Source organism: Oncorhynchus mykiss, chromosome 5 (assembly GCF_013265735.2).
Source record: "Oncorhynchus mykiss isolate Arlee chromosome 5, USDA_OmykA_1.1, whole genome shotgun sequence".
NCBI classification, from domain to species: Eukaryota; Metazoa; Chordata; class Actinopteri; order Salmoniformes; family Salmonidae; genus Oncorhynchus; species Oncorhynchus mykiss.
Window position 1 is genome coordinate 10984535 of NC_048569.1, and position 27015 is coordinate 11011549.

A 27015-nucleotide genomic window follows, 5' to 3' on the forward strand; every position below is an offset into this window, starting at 1 on the left:
GAAAGTTCATTTAATCTTTATTTTATCTTTACTATACTAGACTACACAATGTTCTCTTATCTCGGGCAAGTTGACTCGTCTGTTAAATTGCTACTCTTTAAACAAATGCAATGCATTGCTACAGTATGTCCATATTTGGACGTCGTATCATGTGACCAGGTTCGCTTGTCTCTGCTCCAATCGCATTGCTCAGATGTGACGCTCGAGATTCAAAGTTGGTCAGCGAGGCGTAGCTAGGCTAGCTTCTCAATGGCATGTTATGTTTTCAGCAGTAACGATAGTCTGCATTAATATTTGGTAGAATCTCTCGTTTATGAAAGTTGTGTAACTTTTGTGTGTGTTATTGGACCAGAATGGAAGGTAAAATGATCGGACCGGGTCCATACAGGGCAACGAAGTTGGTGAGTTGATTATGTCCAACGCTAGTAATGTTTGCTAGCCAGTTTTGTGGTAATTTGCATAGGCAATGTTAATTTGTCAAAAGGCTTGTTGGTTATGTTGTAAGACTTATTGTCGTTTAATCGGATAAAACACAGTTTTTTTGGGCTAACGCTAACTATTTATTGATATTGCTCTTGGCTGGCTAGCGTTGAAGAAGGAACGTTCCGAGGCTGTCCAGTGCTCTCTGGCAAGGTTTCTCACCGTGGTAAAGTTGGTATCTTTGCCAGTCAGAACTTCAAGTTTGGCTCTTTGTGAAAGAAACAATGTGTACAACTTTGCACAGGTCTTACTTTCCCAATTCCCCGACCGGAGTCTCATAATCACACAGCAAAAGTGTAGGCAGTCTGTGGCACCGTCAAGGCAACTAGTTAGGGACCATCAACGAAGTGCATGATCACAACATTCACATTTCAATAGCTTTAACCACATGATTTTAGCAACCTCATTTCAATTTTGGGTGCGTTAGTAAATTCACTCTGGAGTGCCAGAGTGCGCTCTAGGCATTCATAAATTCAGAGCGTTGTCAGATTGTCCGTTCTTAAATTGAGAGCGTTTAGCTCTCGGGATTTTAGAGCGCAATGTACGATCTTGCTGAGGAGTAAGGTTGATCTGCGCGTTCTGACCTCAACAGCAGTCAACCACCTAAGCGAACTGGCTAAAGTTAGCGAGCTTGATAGCTACTTCCAGACACACTTCCAGACACTCTGACCATTTTACTTGGTGACTAACTGTGCTGCTGGCAACAATTTCATATTTTTTTGCCGAAGTTTACAGACACCGGCCATATTCAACGGGTGTTCCGCGTTCGTAAATTCATCAGTAGTTCTGCGCTCTGGCACACTCAGATGAGTGCTCTGAAACTTGAGTACATAGCCAGAGTGAATTTATGAACGCACCCTTTGATTCATACCTTCTATAGAGGCATGTGCTTCTGCATTGCTTGCTGTTTGGGGTTTTAGGCTGGGTTTCTGTACAGCACTTTGTGACATCGGTTGATGTAAAAATGTCTTTATAAATACATTAATTGATTGATCCTTTAGTTCTCTCCAAAAATTCTCTATGTTTAAATGTATATTTATTAAAATTCAATAGCTCCTTGACTATGTGACCTAGACACCTCTACCCAACTTTGGAACTTTCACATGTAGGGAAATACATTGTTCACCCTTTGATTTTCCGCAAAAAAAAAAAAAGCTCTTTCATGATTTTATATAAATATTTGAAACTTTAAAATGACTCTTTCAATTTGACTTAGCAACCTCATTTCAACTTTGTAGTATTCTTTAGGCATGTTGCACAACCTTTAGTTCTCAAACGATTCCTATATTTAAAAAAAAAAATATATATATATATATATATATATATATATATATATATATATATATATATATATATATATATATATACAGTGCATTTAGAAAGTATTTATACCTCTTGACTTATTCCACATTTTGTGACATCTGGAATTAAAAATGGATTAAATAGATTTTTTTCTCTCTCACCCTAAACCCCATAATGACAATGAAAACATGTTTTTAGCCATTTTTGAAAATATATTAAATGAAATACAGAAGGAGTATGATAAATGTTATAATCACCTTTTGGTATCGACTACAGCTGTGAATCTCTCTGGGTAGCTTTCTAAGAGCTTTACACACCTGGATTGTACAATATTTGCACATTATTCTTTATTATTAAAGTTGGTTGATCATTGTTAGACAGCCATTTTCAAGTCTTGCCATAGATGTTCAAGTTGATTTAAGTAAAAAATGTAACTAGGTCATACAGGAACATTCAATGTCGCCTTGGTAACCAACTCCACTGTATATTTGGCCTTGTGTTTTAGGTTATTGTCCTGCTGAAAGGTACATTTGTCTCAGTTTCTGGTGGAAAGCAGACTGAACCAGGTTTTCCTCTAGGATTTTTCCTGTGTTTAGCTCTATTCCATTTATTTAAAAAAAAAGAAAATAATTAAAAATAGTTATTGCCGATGACACGCATACCCATAACGTGATGCAGCCACCACCATGTTTGAAACTATGAAGAGTGGTACTTTGTTGAATTTGCCCCGAACACAACGCTTTGTGTTCAGGACATAAAGTTAATTTCTTTGCCACAATTTTTTTAACTTTAGTGCCTTATTGCAATCAGAATGCACATTGTGGAATATTTTTATTTTTTTCCCCTCTGTCATTTAGGTTAGTATTGTGGAGTAACTACAATGTTGTTGATCCATCCTCAGTTTTCTCCTATCACAACCATTAAACTCTGTAACTGTTTTAAAGTCACAATTGGCCTCATGGTGAAATTCCTGAGTAGTTTCCTTCCTCTCCGGCAACTGAGTTAGGAAGGACACATGTATCTTTGTAGTGACTGGGTGTATTGATACACCATCCAAAGTGTGATTAATAACTTCACTATGCTCAAAGAGATGTTCAATGTTAGCTTTTTTTTGTTGATGCCCTTTGCGATGCATTGGAAAACCTCCCTGGTCTTTGTGGTTGAATCTGTTTGAAATTCACTGCTCGACTGAGGGACCTTACAGGTAATTAATTGTATGTGTGGGGTACAGACATGAGGTAGTCATTAAAATGTTTAACCATTGCACACAGTGAGTCTATGCAAGTTATGTGACTTAAGCCATTTTTTAAAAACTTATTTAGGCTTGCAATAACAAAGGGGTTGAATACTTTAGCTTTTCATTTTTAACTAATTTGTAAAAATAAATAAAATCCCACAACATAATCCCACTGATATTATGGGCTATTGTGGGTAGACCAGTGACACACAATCTCAATTTAAACAATTTTGAATTCAGGATCTGAATACTTTCTGGAAGCACTGTATATTGTAAATAAATGTAAAAAAAAAAAAAAAATCAAATCCATAGCGCTTCGATCACACAGGCACCTCAAACCAACTTTGTATTGTTCAAATGGGTGGGATTTTGGTTTCCCCAAAATGCACTGTTTCCCAAACTTGGTCCTCGGGACCCCAAGGGGTGCATGTTTTGGTTTTTGCCACACAGCTGATTCAAATAATAAACAAATCATCAAGCTTTAATTATTTGAATGACCTGTGTAGTGCTAGGGCAAAAAAAAAAACTGTCCATGCATCCTTTGGAGTCCTGAGGACTGAGTTTGGGGAACACTGACTTAGACAATTTTTATATAAATATTTGTATCCATGTGATTTAGCAACATCACTGTCCATTATTCCTTACATAGAGGCACGTTGCACACCCTTTGGTTTTCTGAAAAATTTATTATTTTTCACCATATTTTCTTAGGTCCTTGGTCTAAAGTAAAAAATGTAACTATCGAAAATTATAATTGAGAAGTGGGAATGAAGCTGCCCCTGCCTCAGTCATGAATGTTGGTGTACTTAGCGTATCTTAGACTAAGGGGCAGGCTCTGGAAGAAGCCACACTGATTGTGATTTGAGTCCGCTGCTATTTGTGTTTTTTTTCCTTGCCTGTGTGTCACACAGCCTCTTAAGGCCTGAGCACTGTTGCCCTCAGACAGCAAACCCCAGACCGACTTCCTCAGCTTGATGTAACAGGTTGCCTCAGACAGCAGACCCCAGACTGACTTCCTCAGCTTGATGTAACAGGTGGCCTCAGACAGCAGACCCAAGACTGACTTTCTCAGCTTGATGTAACAGGTTGCCTCAGACAGCAAACCCCAGACCGACTTCCTCAGCTTGATGTAACAGGTGGCCTCAGACAGCAGACCCCAGACTGACTTCCTCAGCTTGATGTGGCAGGTGTAATAGCTCTGCGGGATTGTGGGAACTACATGGGATAGTGTCAAATGTACTTTGTTTTCAGTGAAGTTGAGGCTTTTGTCTGTAATAGCCCCTAAGTAATTGAAAATGCTGAACCTCTCTACCTGTTCTCAATTGAGGGTCAGCTGAGGTAATGAAATCAGCCTTCACACAGTACACCAGATAGGATAGGAGAATTTGAGAGCCCATGCCTATCTTGTGTACGGTATGGCCTTAGGTATGCTTCCTCAAATTATCCTATCCTAAGATCACACAGTACACCAGATTGGACAGACTGACCCTAGACCCCCGGCACATAGGCTATTGTAGGATATATACTTGAGACTGAAACGGGTGGGGGTTGGGCGACACTGGCCCCATCCAAAATGACTCCCAGACAGGGCCAATCAAGCAGGATAAACATCAAAGCACAGCTCCCACACCACTCAGGGGAAATCAACAGACCACTAACTTACTACCCTGAGACAAGGCCAAGTATAGCCCGGGAAGATCTCCCCTACCGCACTAACCCTAGGGTAAGCAAAACCGGACAGGAAGATCACGTCTGTGACTCAACCCACCCAAGGGAGTCGAGTGTAGCGAGCAAAGCCTGGCATGATGTGATACGTCCTTATAGGGAAAACATAGGACAGCATGAACAAACCAGTGACACAGACTCCGTAATAGGTGCAGAGGCAGAGAATCCCAAGAGAGAGTGGGGAGCCGGCCAGGCAGAGACGGCAAGGGTGGTTCCTCTCGCCAGTGACTTCCCGTTCACTTTCGCTCCCCTGAGCCAGACTACGCTCAATCATAGGACCTCCTGAACAGACGAGTCTTCAGTAAAGACTTAAAGGTTGAGACAGAGTCTGCGTCTCTCACATGGATCGACAGAGCATCCCATAAAAGAGGAGCTCAATAGGAGAAAGCCTTGCCTCCGGCTGTTTCCTTACAAATTCTAGGGACAATAAGGAGGCCTTCGTCTTATGACTGTAGAACATATGTACTGTAGATATGTACGGTGGGACCAAATCAGAGATAAGTAAAAGCAAGTCCATGCAATGCTTTGTATGTTAACAGTAAAACATTGAGCCTTAACAGGAAGCCAGCAGACCAGCACTGGAGTAAAATGATCACGTTTTGGTTGTAGTCAAAACATCTAACAAGGGACTGGGTTATTATTGGAGTGTAACATAGGTGTTGTCTGAAGAGATGGTTTGTCAGTCTGGTTTTAAATATGCAAATGGATGATGGATGTTCCAGGAGTTTCAGAGGACTGCAGCTGAGCTGAAGTCACTGAAGACAAGGTCTCCTTGGGGGTCTGGTGTTGGGGGTGAAAAGGAAGGTATTTAGGTGTGCAGCATGTCAGAGAGGTAAGAAAGAGCCAGGACATGGAGAGGTTTGTAGGTGAGTTGGTGGAGAGTGGATGTTTTCCCAGGTTTTGGTGTGGATTAGGGAATTTTTGGGTCCCAGTGGTTTGAAATTAAGGATCCAAGGATAGAGTGAACAAATGTCTTGTAAGCATTCAGATAATATGCACAAGGGTAAGAAGTTGCATACAGCCTGCCTGCAAACTTATCCAACGCTTCAGTCTGCAGCCTTACTTTATACCATAACGTCAGGTAAGGACCCAGAGGAGGGAGAATTTTCCCTCCCCATGCCAGCCCATCAGAATGCCTGCAAACGGATTGAGACATAATGGTGACGCCAAAATGGTGTACCCTTCTGGGTGAGCACTGAAGCAACAGAATTGTGAACATATTGAAGAGGGTTGACAGAGAGGCTATAGAGATGAGCATTGCATTAGTCTAAATAAGAGGTGACAATCTGATAAACTGTTCAACACAATACTATTCAGAATGCCCAAAACCTGGCGGTCCAACTTTGCAGAGTAGAAAGTCTTACTTTTGTGAGAAACTCATGGCAGCCATGCAATGTGTGTCCCTACCCTGTGAATAATACAAACATTCCTAAGTTGATTTGAAGTGCCTAGGTCATGTGATCACGGAGCTATTGAAATTCAAAGGACAAAATGTAACTAATAAATTAAGGTAAAAGAAATTCAACAATTGTCCCTTTGAACATTCCAAAGTTGGTTTGAGGTGTCTCCATCACATATGAAAGGAACTGATGAGTTGTAAGGGATTAAAAAATAAATAAATACATATGTTTAATCTAGGAATCGTTTTATGAGAACTAAAGGGTGCGCAACATGCCCCTCTCTATATAAGGAATAATACAAAGTGGAAATAAGATTGGTAAATCACGTGGTTGAAGAGCTATTGAAATTGTAATATTGTGATCATGCACTTTGTTGACGGTCCCCAACCAGTTGCATTGTCCTTTGCCATGTGATTATGAAACTGGTCAAAATCGAAAAAATAAGACCTGTGCAATGTTGTATACCTTTTTAATATTTTTTTATAAAGAGCCTAACCTGAGCTATGCAGCTCAAAACGTTTGTGAGCTATTGAAGTTTAAAGGTCCGAATGTCTGGCGAATCTCCAACCAACGTTACCACGGTTAGATACCCCCTGGCCAACAGCCATTGACTCAGACTGTCATATTTGTATTGACATGTCTAACCACAGAATTAAATGGAACAACAAAATTGTCTCTAACCCTAATTTACAGAAGGTCAATGAACCGTTTTGTGGAGATTACTTTAATTGCTGCCAGTCTAATTGCTGCCAGTCTAATAACCCAGGGGACAGGAAATAAACACTATAAACAATGGTTTTGCTTCTAACTAGTAGTGGGAATGAACATGGTCACGGATTGATTTAAATTGTAGCCTAATGCCCATATTATAAAAGCCTGATAGATTAAGTACCTAAAATATGCATTTCCTTGACTTGTTTGTCTAATTTAATCTACCATTTGTATAGTTTTTACACATGGTCTTGAAGATGTGCCAACATGAGTCTAAATCCTTGTACATTATCAGCCATTTTCCCGGACAATGATTAAACCTAGTCCTAGTGCTCAATGGAGAATCTCATTGAAATGGCTTTTTAGTCCAGAACTAGGCTTAATCTGTGTCCGGGAAACTAGCCATAGACGTGAGAGTCCTCCATCTAGGCATAGTTACTATGCAGCTTTCTTTTGATGTCGCGACATCTAGCTAGCTACAGTGTATATTACCGTGATCTAGCGATGGGCAACGTTGATGGAATGGGGCCCACAATTTTTTTTTTACTCATCATGAGGGGCTGTAGGGGGTCTGATTACCCACATTCCCCAAACTTTAAAATGTAATTTTATTTTCTTGCGGTTCTACACATTTTGCAATGGGGCGTAGAGAAAAGGTTGCAATTTTATAACTAATTTCCTGAAATTTTGCCATTGGGTGGAACCAAATGTTTGCAGTTTTTTGATATGATAACTGGTGATCAATGAGCCAAACCCCGGTCCTTAATTCTACCATTTTCTTCTACAAGTTTAGATAGCTGGCCGCTACACTAACTTACGAATCTACTTTTTTTTTAGCAGACATGGGGGTAATTGAGTGACTGCTGATGCACAACTAAATTTTGAAAATGAACCTTGTGTATTCTATTACTCTAACTGTCAACAGTAAGTTGAGACCCCGACTGAGTTCCTAAAAATGTATTTATTTATTTATTATTATATATGTTTTTATAGGTCCGCGGGCCTACAAAAGGGGGCTGCTCCGCCAGTTGCTCATCCCTGATCTAGCTACAGTACCAGTCAAAAGTTTGGACACACCAACTCATTTAAGGATTTTTCTTTATTTTTACTATTTTCTACATTGTAGAATAATAGTGAAGACAAAAACTATGAAATAACACATATGGAATCCTGTAGTAACCCAAAAAAGTGTTAAACAAATTCTTCAAAATAGCTACCCTTTACCTCATGAAACTGGTTGAGAGAATGCCAAGTGTGCAAGGCAGTCACCTGGAAAGCATTTCAGTTAACCTCCACAGGATCGCTGTATCCCCCGCGGGACAGTTAAGCTCATGTAGGCTAATGCGATTAGCATGAGGTTGTAAGTAACAAGAACATTTCCCAGGACATAGACATATCTGATATTGGCAGAAAGCTTAAATTCTTGTTAATTTAACTGCACTGTCCAATTTCCAGTAGCTATTACAGTGAAAGAATACCATGCTGTTGTTTGAGGAGAGTGCACAGTTATGAACTTGAAAATGTATCAATAAACCAATTAGGCACATTTGGGCAGTCTTGATACAACATTTTGAGCAGAAATGCAATGGTTCATTGGATCAGTCTAAAACTTTGCACATACACTGCTGTCATCTAGTGGCCAGAATCTAAATTGCGCCTGGACTGTAATAATACTTTATGGCCTTTCTCTTGCATTTCAAAGATAATGGTACAAAAAAACGCATGTTTTTTCTTTGTATTATCTTTACCAGATATGTGTTATATTCTCCTACATTCATTTCACATTTCCACAAACTTGTTTCCTTTCAAATGGTATATCCTTGCTTCAGGTCCTGACCAAGTCCATATTATGGCAAGAACAGCTCAAATAACCAAGAAAAACGACAGTCCATCATTACTTTAAGACATGGTCAGTCAATCCGGAAAATTTCAAGAACTTCTAAAGTTTCTTCAAGTGCAGTCGCAAAAACCATCAAGCACTATGATGAAACTGGCCCTCATGAGGACCGCCACAGGAAAGGAAGACCCAGAGTTACCTCTGCTGCAGAGGATACATTTATTAGAGTTACCAGCCTCAGAAATTGCAGCCCAAATAAATGCTTCAGAGTTCAGGTAACAGATACATCTCAACATCAACTGTTCAGAGGAGACTGATTGAATCAGGTCTTCATGGTCGAATTGCTGCAAAGAAACTCCTACTAAAGGACAACAATAAGAAGAGACTTGCTTGGGCCAAGAAACACGAGCAATGGACATTAGCCCGGTGGAAATCTGTCCTTTGGTCTGATCAGTCCAAATTTGAGATTTTTGGTTCCAAACGCATGTCTTTGTGAGACGCAGAGTAGGTGAACGGATGATCTCCGCATGTGTGGTTCCCACCGTGAAGCATGGAGGAGGAGGTGTGGGGGTGCTTTGCTGGTGACACTGTAATTGATTTATTTAGAATTCAAGGCACACTTAACCAGCATGGCTACCACAGCATTCTGCAGCGATACGCCATCCCATCTGGTTTGCGCTTAGTCCCACTATCATTTGTTTTTCAACAGGACAATGACCCAATACACTGCCAGGCTGTGTAAAGGGTATTTGGCCAAGAAGGAGAGTGATGGAATGCAGCATCAGATGACCTGGCCTCCACAATCACCCGACTTCAATCCAATTTGAGATGGTTTGGGATGAGTTGGACGGCTACTTTGGGTGGCTACTTTGAAGAATCTCAAATATAAAATATGTTTTGATTTGTATAACACTTTTTTTTGGTTACTACATTGATTCCATATTTACACCTGGATCTCGCAGCTAGCTAGCTGCTATCCGTGTGACTATTGGCTTACGTCGATCCCGGAGCAAACATCAATTATTTCGGAGCTAGCCAGCTGAAGAGTTCCATCAGCCACTCCTGGGCTACAATCACCTATCCGGACCCGTTTTACTGCCGATGCGGAGCCACACCTGGCCTTCGACTGGGCTACCGACGTTATCTGCCCGAGGGAGTTATCCAACTGGCCCCTCCATCACGACGTTACCTGAATGCCCATCTGCGGTCCGCTAATCGTTAGCTGTCTTATCGGCTGCTATCTGCTACCGATGGCCCTGCTAGCTGTCTGAATCGCCGTGACCCCAACCAACCTCACTACTCACTTGACCCTCATGATCACTCGGCTAAGCATGCCTCTCCTTAATGTCAATATGCCTTGTCAATTGCTGTTCTGATTAGTGTTTATTGGCTTATTTCACTGTAGAGCCTCTAGCCCTGCTCATTATACCTTATTCAACCTTTCAGTTCCACCACCCACACATGCGATGAAATCACCTGGTTTCAATGATGTTTCTAGAGACTATCTCTCACATCATCACTCAATACCTAGGTTTACCTCCACTGTATTCACATCCTACCATACCTTTGTCTGTACATTATACCTTGAAGCTATTTTATCGCCCCCAGAAACCTCCTTTTACGCTCTGTTCCGGACGTTCTAGACGACCAATTCTCATAGCTTTTAGCCGTACCCTTATCCTACTCCTCAATCTCCCTCAATCTCTCACAAATTATCAATGAACCTATCAGGTACCACCCCAAATCCGTAAACACGGGCACTCTCATAGATATCATCCTAACCAACTTGCCCTCTAAATACACCTCTGCTCTTTTCAACCAAGATCTCAGCGATTTTATTTATTTATTTTTTTAAATATTTTTTTTATTATTATTTTTTATTTATTTTACCTTTATTTAACTAGGCAAGAACAAATTCTTATTTTCAAGGACGGCCTAGGAACAGTGGGTTGACTGCCTGTTCAGGGGCAGAACGACAGATGTGTACCTTGTCAGCTCGGGGATTTGAACAGGCAACCTTTCGGTTACTAGTCCAACACTAGGCTACCCTGCCGCGATCACTGCCTCATTGCCTGCATCTGTAATGGGTCAGCGGTCAAACGACCTCCACTCATCACTGTCAAACGCTCCCTGAAACACTTTAGCAAGCAGACCTTTCTAATCGACCTGGCTGGGGTATCCTGGAAGGATATTGATCTCACCCCGTCAGTAGGGGATGTCTGGTTATTTTTTTTAAATGCCTTCCTCACCATCTTAAATAAGCATGCCCCATTCAAGAAATTTAGAACCAGGAACAGATATAGCCCTTGGTTCTCTCCAGACCGGACTGCCCTTAACCAACACAAAAAAAACATCCTATGGCGTTCTGCATTAGCATCGAACAGCCCCTGTGATATGCAACTTTTCAGGGAAGCTAGAAACCATACACAGGCAGTTTGAAAAGCCAAGGCTAGCTTTTTCAAGCAGAAATTTGCTTCCTGCAACGCAAACTCAAAAAAGTTCTGGGACACTGTAGAATGGAGAATAAGAACACCTCTTCCCAGCTGCCGACTGCACAGAAGATAGGAAACACTGTCACCACCGATAAATCCATGTTAATTGAGAATTTCAATAAGCATTTTTCTACGGCTGGCCATGCTTTCCACCTGGCTACCCCTACCCCGGTCAACAGCACTGCACCCCCCACAGCAACTCGCCCAAGCCTTTCTCCTTATCTCAAATCCAGTCAGCTGATGTTCTGAAAGAGCTGCAAAATCTGGACCCCTACAAATCAGCCGGGCTAGACAATCTGGACCCTTTCTTTAAAAAATTATCTGCCAAAATTGTTGCAACCCCTATTACTAGCCTGTTCAACCTCTCTTTCGTGTCGTCTGAGATTCCCAAAGATTGGAAAGCAGCTGCGGTCATCCCCCTCTTCAAAGGGAGGGACACTCTTGACCCAAACTGCTACAGACCTATATCTATCCTGCCTTTTCTAAGGTCTTCGAAAGCCAAGTCAACAAACAGATTACCGACCATTTCGAAACCCACCATACCTTCTCCGCTACGCTGGTCATGGGTGCACCTCAGCCACGCTCAAGGTCCTGAACGATATCTTAACCGCCATCGATAAGAAACAATACTGTGCAGCCGTATTCATTGACCTGGCCAAGGCTTTCGACTCTGTCAATCACCACATCCTCATCAACAGACTCTATAGCCTTGGTTTCTCAAATGATTGCCTCGCCTAGTTCACCAACTACTTCTCTGATAGAGTTCAGTGTGTCAAATCGGAGGGCCTGTTGTCCGGGCCTCTGGTAGTCTCTATGGGGGTGCCACAGGGTTCAATTCTTGGACCGACTCTCTTCTCTGTATACATCAATGATGTCGCTCTCGCTGCTGGTGAGTCTCTGATCCATCTCTACGCAGACGACACCATTCTGTATACTTCTGGCACTTCTTTCTTAAACCTCCAGACGAGCTTCAATGCCATACAACTCTCCTTCCGTGTCCTCCAATTGCTCTTAAATACAAGTAAAACTAAATGCATGCTCTTTAACCGATCGCTACCTGCCCGCCCGTCCAACATCACTACTCTGGACGGTTCTGACTTAGAATATGTGGACAACTACAAATACCTAGGTGTCTGGTTAGACTATAAACTCTCCTTCCAGACCCATATCAAACATCTCCAATCCAAAGTTAAATCTACAATTGGCTTCTTATTTCGCAACAAAGCATCCTTCACTCACGCTGCCAAACATACCCTTGTAAAACTGACCATCCTACCGATCCTCGACTTCGGGGACCATCCAATACCCTACTCAATAAATTGGATGCAGTCTTCCACAGTGCCATCCGTTTGTCACCAAAGCCCCATATACTACCCACCACTGCGACCTGTACGCTCTCGTTGGCTGGCCCTCGCTTCATACTCGTCGCCAAACCCACTGGCTCCAGGTCATCTACAAGACCCTGCTAGGTAAAGTCCCCCCTTCTCTCAGCTCACTGGTCACCATAGCAGCACCCACCTGTAGCACCAGCAGGTATACAGTGCCTTGCGAAAGTATTCGGCCCCCTTGAACTTTGCAACCTTTTGCCACATTTCAGGCTTCAAACATAAAGATGATATAAAACTGTATTTTTTTGTGAAGAATCAACAACAAGTGGGACACAATCATGAAGTGGAACGACATTTATTGGATATTTTAAACTTTTTTAACAAATCAAAAACTGAAAAATTGGGCATGCAAAATTATTCAGCCCCTTTACTTTCAGTGCAGCAAACTCTCTCCAGAAGTTCAGTGAGGATCTCTGAATGATCCAATGTTGACCTAAATGACTAATGATGATAAATACAATCCACCTGTGTGTAATCAAGTCTCCGTATAAATGCACCTGCACTGTTAGAATGGCCAAGTCAAAGTCCAGACCTGAATCCAATCGAGAATCTGTGGAAAGAACTGAAAACTGCTGTTCACAAATGCTCTCCATCCAACCTCACTGAGCTCGAGCTGTTTTGCAAGGAGGAATGGGAAAAAATTTCAGTCTCTCGATGTGCAAAACTGATAGAGACATACCCCAAGCGACTTACAGCTGTAATCGCAGCAAAAGGTGGCGCTACAAAGTATTAACTTAAGGGGGCTGAATAATTTTGCACGCCCAATTTTTCAGTTTTTGATTTGTTAAAAAAGTTTGAAATATCCAATAAATGTCGTTCCACTTCATGATTGTGTCCCACTTGTTGTTGATTCTTCACAAAAAAATGAAGTTTTATATCTTTGTTTGAAGCCTGAAATGTGGCAAAAGGTCGCAAAGTTCAAGGGGGCCGAATACTTTCGCAAGGCACTGTATCTCTCTTGTCACCCCCAAAACCAATTCTTCCTTTGGCCGCCTCTCCTTCCAGTTCTCTGCTGCCAATGACTGGAATGAACTACAAAAATCTCTGAAATTGAAAACACTTATCTCCCTCACTAGCTTTAAGCACCAGCTGTTAGAGCAGCTCACAGATTACTGCACCTATACATAGCCCATCTATAATTTAGCCCAAACAACTACCTCTCCCCCTACTGTTCTTTATTTATTTTGCACCCCATCTCTACCTTGCACATTTTCCCCTGAAATCTACCATTCCAGTGTTTTACTTGCTATATTGTATTTACTTCGCCACCATGGCCTTTTTTTTGTTGCCTTTACCTCCCTTTTCTCACGTCATTTGCTCACATTGTATATAGACTTATTTTTCTACTGTATTATTGACTGCATGTTTGTTTTACTCCATGTGTAACTCTGTGTTGTTGTATGTGTCAACTGCTTTGCTTTATCTTGGCCAGGTAGCGATTGTAAATGAGAACTTGTTCTCAACTTGCCTATCTGGTTAAATAAAGGTGACATGTAAAAATTAAAGTGTTATTTCATAGTTTTGATGTCTTCACTATTCTACAATGTATAAAATAGTTCAAATAAAGAAAAATCCTTGAATGAGTAGGTGTGTCCAAACTTTTGACTGGTACTGTTTGTGTATATAGAGAGATCTAGCACTCTAGCTGTTGCTTCATGTATTAAACTGAGGAGTATGTGCTCCCTAAGCTTTCTATTTTACCGTTATTTTACCAGGTAAGTTGACTGAGAACACATTCTCATTTACAGCAACGACCTGGGGAATAGTTACAAGGGAGGGGAATGGATGAGCCAATTGTAAGCCACTGATATCCCTGCATGTATTTACATATGAATGTAGTTTGCTATTTAGGCCTATATTTGACATGCCCCATGTGAAAGTAGAGATTGTGGTGTTACTGGCTAGGCTATTTGTTAAAAAACAGGATGTAAATCATCATCATAGCACATTACTAACACTAAATATGTGTTAAATAAAACTCTTGAATGGATCTCTGTCCTGCAGTGGAATGAAACTATCAAGCTCTTCCGTGGAGGCATGCCTCTGAAAAGACACTGGGCATACTTCCGTAGCTATGACAACAGCTTCACTGGATCTGAGGCCGTTGATTGGCTACATGAGCTGCTAAAGCGAAATCATAACTTTGGGCCAGAGGTGACCCGGTACCAGACCCTGCAACTGCTCAGGAAATTCATGAAGAACCACGTCGTTGAGGATGTCAAGGGCCGCTATGGTAAAGAAGACTTTGAGGACAGTGGTCAAGTCTACAGGTAATGATGTCCTGTTATTGGGTTGTGTGTGTTTTCAATGTCATTGCTTTTCATGGTACTAAGGTGTCATGGCTGACTACTTTGCTGCATATTTACATTTTGGTAATATACCAGACGCTCTTATCAAAAGTGATTTTTACAGGAGCAATTAGGTGCTATGCTCAAGCCCACATCGACAGATACAATTTGTTTTTCACCCAGTCTGCTTACTGGCCCAACGCTCTATGAGAGAAGTAGGCAGGCAAAATAATGTGTCAAAAAAGGCCAATGCGGCCTCCCGGGTGACGGCGCAGTGGTTAAGGGCGCTATACTGCAGCGCCAGCTGTGCCACCAGAGACTCTGGGTTCGCGCCCAAGCTCTGTCGTAACCGGCCGCGACCGGGAGGTCCGTGGGGCGACGCACAATTGGCATAGCGTCGTCCGGGTTAGGGAGGGGTTGGCCGGTAGGGATATCCTTGTCTCATTGTGCACCAGCGACTCCTGTGGCGGGCCGGGCGCAGTGCGCGCTAACCAAGGTGGCCAGGTGCACGGTGTTTCCTCCGACACATTGGTGCAGCACATTGGTGCGGCTTGGTTGGGTTGTGTATCGGAGGACGCATGACTTCCAACCTTCGTCTCTCCCGAGCCCGTATGGGAGTTGTAGCGATGAGACAAGATAGTAGCTACTAAAAACAATTGGATACCACGAAATTGGGGAGAAAACGGGGTAAAAATTTATTTAAAAAAGGGCCAATGCGCACATGACATGAAATGACCCTGTCTGCTTTTATGTGGTCTAAGGAGATATTGAGCAGATAAAGACATCTGAACGCCTGTGGTCCTTAAATGTGCATGAATGTGTGGAAGGGCTGCCGGTCAGAGTTGTCTGTCCTCATTTGTTCATACCCCTGACTTCCCTCCTCTGTGACCCTAGGTTCCCTCCTACGTCCCCCCTGAAGCCCCTGCCCCAGCGGACCCCAGTGTCAGAGAACTGCGACCTGCCCCGCCTCATCCGCTGGGACGACTACGAGGAACTGCCGCAGCCAGAGAAGATCCCCATGAAGTCTCTGATCCTGGTGAGAGATACTGAGAGAGGCCAAGGGCTAGTACAGCTGTTTAACTTTACAGTTAGCTGTTGCTGTTTTCACTGACCCTTTTTAAATTATTTTATTTTAGAGATGGCACAACAATATGTAGTAATTATTATTATACTCACGCCCTTAGAAACTGTGAAACATGTTAAAATGTACTAGTAATAACATAATGAATGCCATTTAGCAGACACTTTTATCCAACGTGACTTAAGTTATGTGTGCATATATCTTTTATATTGGTGGTCCCAGCGGGACAAAAATACCGTATTTTAGGTTTCCATTGGTGTCAGTTTTCTATGTTTTGCATTTTCCTCAGAACTCAGAGACGTGGAACAAGAGACACAGCATAGCCATTGGAGAGGTGCACGAGTGCAAAATCATACGTAGGAGTGACATCACCCCCAAGCAAGTCGACCAAATCTGGAAGAAAATGACAATCGCACAGTATGTAGCTAGCTATCCAACCACACACCACCACACACCATGGACTTGCGCTTGTTGGTCACTGTGTGTGTGTGTGTGTGTGTGTGTGTGTGTCGTTGCTTTTCCTTTTACAACCGTTTTAGTTTGCAGAGAGTGCTGGGTCTGAAGACAATGGATGGAGTGTTGGATCCCAAACACGTGAATGCAAAGCATATAATTCACAACGTATTCAGTGTCAATAAAACAGGAATAGTTATTGTGAAGAACAAAGCGGGTATGTAACTTTTGCAGTCATTCTGTAACATTGCTCATGACTATTACTGTATAAGATGAACATTAACAACTAAAACTATATTTTAGAATTTAGTCTAACTTTATTTGATATTTTCTCATGTTTTGCATTACTAGAGGACATGCCCTATTGGGTTCTATCAGCAATGAAGTGCCTAGCCAACTGTGAGTAAAGTTATACTGATAATAAACCTCTCCTCTTATCATTTAGACATCTGCTTTGGGTTCACCTTTGTTACTAATTAGCTGCAGTATGTAAGGTTTTGTGCTCTTACCAATACAGCAAGACACATCTGCTCATGTTTGCTTTGGGTCTTCTTGTTTTGTATATACAGTTAGGCTTAAATCTCTCTCTTCTTTAGGGCCCAACGGTAGGGAGACCAAGCAGCCCATGTACCCAGGCTTTGAGCGTGATGTGCTCCGTACGGTGGCTGAGTACTTCCAGAGACTCAAAGAGCCCCTATTGACCTTCCAGCTCTATGAAGTCTTTGTCAACATTCTCAGTGAGTAATGTGTCAACTTACAACAATGATAGTGGAAAACACCACTACTCCTGAAGAGGAAGCATTGCATTATTTCTGTTATCAGTTAAATATATAAAATCTGATCTATAGCCACTTTGTGAGGTAGAAGAGGAAGCGCTGTGGCTGTTATGTGGCTAAATGTAAACGGAACACTTCAGGGCCACATAGAACTCTTACTGTAGCCTTGCCTTACCATATTTAAGTTGGGCAAACAATCGTGGACCATTTGGTTTGTAATAAACAGTCCAACAAAATTGTATCTCAACCACATGAGAGACGGATAGATGCAATGCCAGGGAAGGTCCTGTGTACCTCAAGCCATCTCTTCCCCCAGGTCTGCTGCAGCAGAAAGAGGTGGCAGCAGAGGCCCTCCAGGTGTGCAGCCTCCTCCTGCCACCGGCCAACCGCCGCAGACTCCAGCTGCTCCTCCGCCTCATGGCCAGGGTCTGCCAGAACCCCGCCCTTCCACCGCTTAACGATGCCATAGCAACACGCACCCTGGTACAAACTACTTTCCATCGTAACTTATGGAGTCTGCGGTGGAGTCCATCGTTGTTATGGAGGGCTTGCAGTTATATGGATTTTCCCACTATGTTTCAAAGCTCTTCATAGTAAGTGACTGTATTTTTCTGTATTCACTCCCCACTTGTTGTTCGTGGTCAGATGGTGCAGACATTCTCGCGCTGCATCCTGGGCTCTGCAGAGGAGGTGGACCTGGACGAGCTTCTGGCCACCAAGCTGGTCACCTTCATGATGGAGCACCACGACAGTGTCCTCAGGGTGCCCTCTAACCTGCACAGACATGTGGATGATCACCTCTCCCACCTCAGGAGGGTACAGGTCAGCCTGACTCGGTCATAGCGTAGTTTTTACAAACCCAGAGAAAGTACACTGACAGCCTGTCTTGGGTCGTGTTCATTAGGGCACGCAATGGAAAAAGAACATTTGCATTTCTCATGGGACAAATCCAGATAATTCCTCTCCATTTTAGGCCCGTTTTCTTCAATTTGGTGCCTAATGAACACGACCCTGGTCAACTGGTGTATGTTGATATGTGAAAGGGTGTGCTTTCGTTTCACCCTTGGTGTGGTGGTGATTGTTTGATTTCTCAAGCTTTGTCACTATACTGGGTTCAAGTGCGACTGATAATTTAATAACAGCTATCTAATGTCACGACTTACTATACTATGATCACTTTTATATATTTACGTTTACCTACCAGTTACATCAACTCAATCTCTATGGATTTTCATTGAACATGCAGGATTCTTAACAGCCTCTCCCTCTTATCAACCCCAGACCAATAAGTATTTTTCATCTCTCACTTTCTCTACCCCCAGATAAAGTATGCCGGTGCCGATACAGACGCCTCCCTGGTGTCTCCGTCGTACTGCAGGAAGATTAGCAGGGCAGAGTTTGAGGAGCAGAGAGTCTCCAGCTCCCAGGGGCCCATGCAGGAGCTGCTGGAGGGCCTCATCGCCGACACTGAGCTCTCAGCCAAGGACAAGAGGAAGAGACTCAAGCAGGTACACTCGAAGAAGAACTCTTTCCCTATATTAACTTTGCTAGGGCAGGATTGATCAAACTCCAGCCTACTGGCGCTCTGTAAACTAATCGTCTTACCATTCTTCAGTTCCAGAAGTCCTATCCGGAGATCTACCGCAGGCGGTTCCCCACAGCGGAGAGCAAGGCTGCCGTCTTACCAGAGAAAGCACCACGGCTCAAACCCCAGCTCATGCTCCTAACCCTAAAGAAACCATTCCAGCCTTTCCAAAGGAGTTGGAGCTTTAGGACCTAACTCTCACCTCTGACTCTGCACGTCTGACCTCTACAGTGTGGCCAGGAGACAGGGAGGATTATGTGTGTTGGAGTGTTTGGAGCTTATTCCACAGCATGTCAATGAGAATAGAATTCACAGGGGTAAAGTGGCAATAGATGGAATAGTGTTGCCAATTTGACTTACTATACTAGAAACTACTGTTAAACTAAAAAGAGAAGTATAGTAGAAACTACTGTTAAACTAAGAAGAGGATGCTAGGAATCCATAAAGGGCAGCTTGTGTTAGCCAATTAAACAGTGACTGGAAATTATCATGCATAACAGGTCCATAGAATTGGTCACTACAGGTAGAATTAGAAATGTGTGTGCCATGTTTAAACTGGTTTTTAAAAATGAAACAAAAATTACCCCCTTTTTCTCCCCAATTTCGATCTTGTCTCATCGCTGCAACTCCCCAATGGGCTCGGGAGGTGAAAGTCGAGTCATGCGTCCTCCGAAACATGGTTCTTAGCACCCGTCCGCTTAACCCGGAAGCCACCCGCACCAATGTGTTGTAGGAAACATCGTTCAACTGACGACCAGGTCAGCCTGCAGGCGCGTGACAAGGAGTCGCTAGAGCGTGATGTGCCAAACCCTCCCCTAACCCTGGCGACGCTGGGCCAATTGTGCGCCGCTTTATGGGACTTCCGATCACAGCTGATTGTGATACAGCCCCGGATTAAACCTGGGTCTGTAGTGACGCCTCTAGCACTGTGATGCAGTGTCTTAGACCGCTGCACCACTCGGGAGGCCCATGTTTTTTTTCCCCACCAAGTGAACACAATTTTTTTTTTTGGCGTCATGCATTTCAATTGGCCATTTACAGTGAGCTCCAAACCAATTGGGACAGTGACCATTTGTTGTTGTTTTGGCTCTTTACTGCGGCACTTTGGATTTTAAATGATACAATGACTGAGGTTAAAGTGCAGACTGTCGGCTAAAAATGTGAGTGTATTTTCATGCCATTTTAGGGAACCAAGAGTATTGGAACAAATTCACGTGTATTAAAGTAGTCACGTTTAGTATTTGGTCCCATATTCAAAGCACGCAATGATTACGTCAAGCTTGTGACTACACATTTGTTGAATGCATTTGCTGTTCGTTTTGGTTGTTTCAGATTATTCTGTGCCCAATAGAAATGAATGGTAAATAATGTATTGTCATTTTGGAGTCACTTTTATTGTAAATATGAAGAATAGAATGTTTCTAAACACTTCTACATTAATGTGGATGCTACCATGATTATTGATAGTGAATAATGATGAAAGTTACAGATGCACAAATATCACACCCCCAGAAATGCTAACCTCTCCTATTATTGTAATGTTTTTTTTTTCTTCATCTTTATTTAACCAGGTAGGCTAGTTGAGAACAAGTTTTCATTTGCAACTGCGACCTGGCCAAGATAAAGCATAGCAGTGTGAACAGACAACAGAGTTACACATGGAGTAAACAATTAACAAGTCGATAACACAGTAGAGAAAAAAAAGTCTATATACATTGTGTGCAAAAGGCATGAGGAGGTAGGCGAATAATTAAAATTTTGCAGATTAACACTGGAGTGATAAATGATCAGATGGTCATGTACAGGTAGAGATATTGGTGTGCAAAAGAGCAGAAAAGTAAATAAATATAAACCGTATGGGGATGAGGTAGGAAAATTGTGTGGGCTATTTACCGATAGACTATATACAGCTGCTGTGATCGGTTAGCTGCTCAGATAGCAGATGTTTGAAGTTGGTGATGGAGATAAAAGTCTCCAACTTCAGCGATTTTTGCAATTTGTTCCAGTCACAGGCAGCAGAGAACTGGAACGAAAGGCGGCCAAATGAGGTGTTGGCTTTAGGGATGATCAGTGAGATACACCTGCTGGAGCGCGTGCTACGGGTGGGTGTTGCCATCGTGACCAGTGAACTGAGATAAATAAGAGGTTAACATGTCTTTGGGGAATGATATTTGTGTTTTTAAGTTTCTAACTCCTCATTATTCATGATTCATTCAGGATTATCCGTAATCATGGGGAGATCCACATTTAATGTAGAAGTGTTTAGAAACATTGTATTCTTATTTACAATAACAGGGACTCAAATAACACAATACATTATTAACCAATCATTTCAATATGGCACAAAATCATCTGAAACACAACCAAAACAAACAGCAAATTGCATACAACAAGATTGTAGAGTCACAAGCGTGATGCAATCATTGCATGGTATGAATATGGGACCAAATAATAAACTTTAAACCCACTTTAATACACAAGTGAATTTATCCCAATACTTTTGTTCCACTAAAATGGGGGGGTTTATGTACAAAAAGTGCTGTTATTTCTAAACGGTTCACCCGATATGGATAAATTCCCTCAAATCAAATGGAAGATCGACGGTCGTCTGCACTTGAACCCCATAGTCATCGTATCATTTCAAAGCCAAAGTTCTGGAGTAAAGAGCCAAAACAACACGTGTCACTGTCCCAATACTTCTGGAGCTCACTATGTCCCTGTTAATATTATTTGGTGAGTGTGGTCTTTCTCAGAGCACAGGTACTGAAGGGCTGGTCTATGGAATTGTCAGTCATCTCTGATTCTTCACTTAATTTCATTATAGAATTTCATAATCATCTTGTTTACTACTAGGTCTTCTGGAGACACCCCATTAGGCTTAGGGTGGATCGAGTCATTTCATGAGACGTGTTGTTTTTAAATTTAATTGTCATGGTACTGTATTTTAGTAATGGAAAATGTTATTTCATGTTGAATATATTTTTGATAACTCTAAACTACTTTCATCGGCTTTAGCTGTACATCTGTTTTTCTGATCACACTGGAGAACTAGAAACCGTCGTTAGGAATGTTGCTGAAGAACTCACTGAAGTGCCAGTTGATAATATTGTATATTTGTTGGAATGTTGTTAGTCATTTTGTATATAGTCATAAGAAGTTATTTTTCACACGGTCACACAGTATGTCCTTTACTATAACAAGCATGTTTGTTTTTCCATTTTTGTTTAATTTCCTGTCACTTTGTCTTACTACTGTACCTACTTTCTCTAATGACATCTTTAGCTTTTCATCACTTTGTCTTACTACTGTACCTACTTTCTCTAATGACGTCTTTAGCTTTTCATCACTTTGTCTTACTACTGTACCTACTTTCTCTAATGACATCTTTAGCTTTTCATCACTTTGTCTTACTACTGTACCTACTTTCTCTAATGACATCTTTAGCTTTTCATCACTTTGTCTTACTACTGTACCTACTTTCTCTAATGACATCTTTAGCTTTTCATCACTTTGTCTTACTACTGTACCTACTTTCTCTAATGACATCTTTAGCTTTTCATCACTTTGTCTTACTACTGTACCTACTTTCTCTAATGACATCTTTAGCTTTTCATCACTTTGTCTTACTACTGTACCTACTTTCTCTAATGACATCTTTAGCTTTTCATCACTTTGTCTTACTACTGTACCTACTTTCTCTAATGACATCTTTAGCTTTTCATCACTTTGTCTTACTACTGTACCTACTTTCTCTAATGACATCTTTAGCTTTTCATCACTTTTTTTATTTTATTTTTTTCTTTGAGCAAAGTTTTTTTTATGATTAAACAAACTTTTAGCACTGGATAATTTTTATACAGATATCACTACAAGTATTTTTGGCTGATAATGTTAGTGGATAGATGGAAGAATGTTGGAATCTTGACTGTTACGACCTTACTGCAGGTAGTAAGTGGCTGCTCTTGCATTTTTGCTGGAATAAGGAAACCTGGTGAATACAAGAAATGTAAAAGAAGGTGTCTTGTCGACTCTTTCTTGTGTGTATGAAATCCACTCAGGACAGGACACATTTTCAGATGGAATCAAAGCACATTTTTATTGGACTGTGGCTAAAAGGCTCTCCAACCCTGGTTTTCAATGAATCAGGTAGGATTCATGAGTACCGTCCTGTACCATAAACAGTCAGCACTTTAACCTCACATTTACCATTTCAAAATCAAAAGTGCTGGAGTACAGAACCAAAACAACAAGAAATGTGTCACTGTCCCAAAACCTTTGGAGCTCACTGTACTTTCTTCATAGAATTAAGCATACATTTTATGGCTCTAGCAGGCAGGCAAAAGCCATCCTCACCTGCTTTGTGCTCCCTTGGATTTTTGGGGTGCATGATGCCCATGCTTGTAGCCATCATTAATGATATTGCTGCACTTTTCTCCTGGCAATTTGGCCCACCCTTCAGTGGGTGCCTTCCATCAACTGTGAGTTTCAGATCTGGCCATAGGTTTTTGATAGTATTCAGATTTGGTCTCATCATTCGCCACTCCAGAACAATCCAGGGTCATTCTTGAATTGTGGTGGTAAGTGCTTTCCCTTGATTTTAGCACATTGTAAAAGTCAATTTAAATGAAGGGAAATAACATTGCTAGCAAAATTATTAATCATCACTTTTGTAAATAATTTTTAAAAGGTTTGATGACCTTTGAGTGTTTGTGCCCTCCATTGTCTCATTGGTCTTACTACTTCTACTGGTGGCACAATGTTATCATAATGGTACAAATTATTTAAAGTCATTAAGCTAAAGTATTTGATTTAGAATGGAAAGATTTACCCAAAAACATTTTAATACATACAAATGTAGAAAAATGCAGTTCAGTTTTTACAAAATGCCCAAATGCCCAAATACCATGCCCAAATGCCACCGTAATTCGAGAAAAAACCCTATAGCGTTTCTTCCTGAACCATTCCTGGGTGCTGTTGTTCTGTTTGAAGACCCACAATTTTCAATGGAGACCCAGTTTTTGGACACTGGGTTGAACATTGCACTCCAAAACACCTTGCACACGTTCAAGGCCCCCAGTACCAAACACAGCAAAGCAACCCCACATCATTATCGAACTTCCCCCATGTTTAGTCGCCCTAATTGTATATTGGTGTGTTTTGTTAGTGCCATGTGTTCTCCTTTCCACAAGAGGGTAGTGTTGATCTATGAGGATAACGATTTTAATGACAATGCGTCCTGGAAATAATAATTTAATGATGAACAACATTTCTATACCTTCAAATAGCTTGAAAATCCTACATTTCTTATCAAATACCAACCTTCTTGCCGGTTATATAGAGCCTTTGTTGAAAATAAGTTTGGCGTTTAGATATAGGCATGAAATATGTCATATTTCTGTTAAATAATTTTAATATGTTCTAATACCCTACACTCATTGTACAAATCCTGTTTTAAAATGGATTGAAGCTTTAGTGTACCCTGCAAACACAAAACCTACCACACAAGCCTTTTAAATTACAATGATTCTAGTAGTATATTCTCATGGAGTAATACCTGAAAGGAAGGCAGATAAGTGCTGCATTATCCAAAGAGAAAAGAGAGGTCTAATTTGAACTGTACTGTGACTCAATTCGAGTGGCGGCTAATGCACATGAATGACCAATCAAAGTTCTAGTTTTCCTCTGGCATGAGCTTCTGTTCATTTTGAGGTGTAGTGTTTTGTCAAACACAACACATCTGATCAGCTGCCTCTTATACTACCACTAACAGGTTCAGTATTTCTACGAGATCTAATCATAATTTATTTCCTTACAGGGTGCTCTGCATTCACTTTGGGGATGTTTTTGGACTTGGCTGTCCTACAGAACCTGCTGGTTTATTTAGCCATTCACTTTGGCTGTAGACCAGGCAACGATTCATCATCCCATGTTTATAGGGTCTGGCTGACACTCCAAACAAAAGCTGGTGAACCGTCCTCCCAGCCCACTCCAAATCAATGGTAGCTTACCAGAGGCACAATGTCTGTACACCACTATCCCACTCCACTTTCCACAGCCAAACAGTATGTGAAACTATTACAAACCTATAACAACAGCTTGAATCTGCTCTAAGTTTAATGCTCAGTATAATGTACATGTTTAATCTTCAACGTCAAGTGATCAATGGTCAGTCTTTCCATAGCTATGTGGTAAACAGTTTTATGTGCCTCCAGCAGGAATGTGTGAGTGATGACATGCTGTTCCAAGCATATAATAACTATCTGCTCCTAGTAGGACAGGCCGCTCGCTAAACTCCCAAACAATGAGGTCAAGGTCACCAAAGTAGTTTTTTCCTTTCAAAGAGAGACGTTGTTTAATGTAATGATAAGGGCAGAATGTTCATATGCCAGATTATATTTGATACATTTATAGATGCACCATGCTGAATATGCCTGTGGAAAAGACGTGCCCAATATCAATTTGTTCTCGTCCATACATGGACATTTCTTGATGCCCCAAATAGCTTTGTATGACTTCAGTTAAAACAAAAATAAAACCAAATAGCTTCGGTTGTCAAACCAAAAAATGCAACTATGTATGGGATGAAAGTGTATTTTTAACTAAGGTTTTTCGTAGAAACACTTGCATCATTGGAAATAGCACTTTTAAAAGGAACTCAACTTTGTGTTGAGAGACACATATTTGAATCTACTTTGAATCCAAGGGTTAATTTATTCATTATGCATTCCAAAGCAGGTTCCAGTGAAAGGCAAATGCTTTTTCACGGCCTAAATTGGAAAAGCGGCCTTTCAACCACATTGGGAAAATCACATTTCCATGCGGCCTCCAGAGGTAGCGCAGAATAGACATGCCAGCATTTCATACACAGGAGGTTGGTGGCAACTTAATTGGGGAGCACGGGCAGTTGGTAATGGCTGAAGTGGAATGAGTGGAATGGTATCAAATACATGGTTTCTATGTGTTTGATGCCATTCCATTCGCTCCTTTCCAGCCATTATTATGAGTCGTCCTAACCTCAGCAGCCTCCACTAATTTCACATCTGTGAGCGAATGTTGGAATGGGAACAAAATCTACCCTTTTGAAACCTTTGCATCACGTGGACATACTTCACTAGCCCTTCACTAATATTTCCTATACAAACACACCCCATGTGAATGGCTGAGAGATAACAGGTAAGTGAATGGATGAATGATAACAGGTAACTGAATACTCAAACAGCAGAGCTATTGAGATTTGGAAGATGAAACTTGATCAATGTTATATCATGCACTGTGTACATCACATTACTTATTTCTCCAGATGTTGACATTGCCCAGTCACTGACAGTCTGCTGTGGAGGTGCTTAGAGATGGACAATGCTTCCTCTGGCAGGCAGGTGGGTACACAATCACCTTGGTGAAAAGACATCAGTGACAGTGAGTTAGAAGGGTTAAGTGGGGCTAACTATTGTTGACAAAAGAGTGATTCTGCTTCCACGCCCTCGTATAAGACGTAAATGGCTGTCTCCACTGTCAACACCTGATGTTATTATGTCATGCCTGCACAGGACTCAGTGTGTGTGTCCCAAATGGGACCCTATTCCCTATATAGTACACTGCTTTTGACCATAGCCCTGAAGGCCCTGGTCAACAGTAGTGCACTATAAAGGGTATAGTGTGCTATTTGGAAAGCACACTCTGTCTGTACTTTTCAGTGGCAAGCTGATATGCTAAATATCATAAGGCGCCGGATATGTTGACACATTGTATGCGCAAATAAAACAAATTACTTAGACTTGGATTGTGGTCAAAAAAGTCAATAGAATGAATGCAGCTCCACCCAAGTCATGACGTGCATCTAGTAACTGACAAATGGTCTGCCATTACTCTCCTTTTAATACGCAAGTAAAGGCTGTCCGTCTCTATTTGTTATGGTTGGATTGTTCCAAGTCTACAGAATCACAAGACACACCTGTTATTTTCTTTGAGCGCACCAGACTTTGAACAGTCATTACTCTCCAAGCAACATTTCCACACTTTCCTACGTGTTCAGAAGTAAAATGATTGAATTTGGAAACCATGTAATGTAGGCTACTCTATCGGGCAATTACAACAAGTTGTGTTGGCTGCCGACACCATATTTGCTCGTTGGCTGTAAGTAAACTGGCTCAGGCCAAAATGATTGTGCAGCTGAGATCTTGTGACCTACCCATTCCAGGAGCGGACATTGGCAGACGTGTCAATGTCACAAAGAAAGTCTGCGGTAGGTTAACACCATGGT

The 27015-nt window shown here is 41.6% G+C and overlaps 1 protein-coding gene across 1 annotated transcript; it reads left to right on the plus strand.

Annotated features, from left to right (window-relative positions):
- Nucleotides 1–185: 185 nt before the first annotated feature.
- On the plus strand, nt 186–20107 carry depdc1b (DEP domain containing 1B). Its single transcript, XM_021601662.2, has 11 exons — nt 186–401; nt 14577–14842; nt 15755–15896; nt 16231–16358; nt 16481–16611; nt 16746–16793; nt 16991–17131; nt 17487–17653; nt 17816–17992; nt 18493–18678; nt 18786–20107. Exons 1-11 carry the CDS (start codon nt 354–356, stop codon nt 18948–18950), a joined length of 1599 nt encoding a protein of 532 aa, XP_021457337.1. The 5' UTR covers nt 186–353; the 3' UTR covers nt 18951–20107.
- The last annotated feature ends 6908 nt before the right edge of the window (nt 20108–27015 follow it).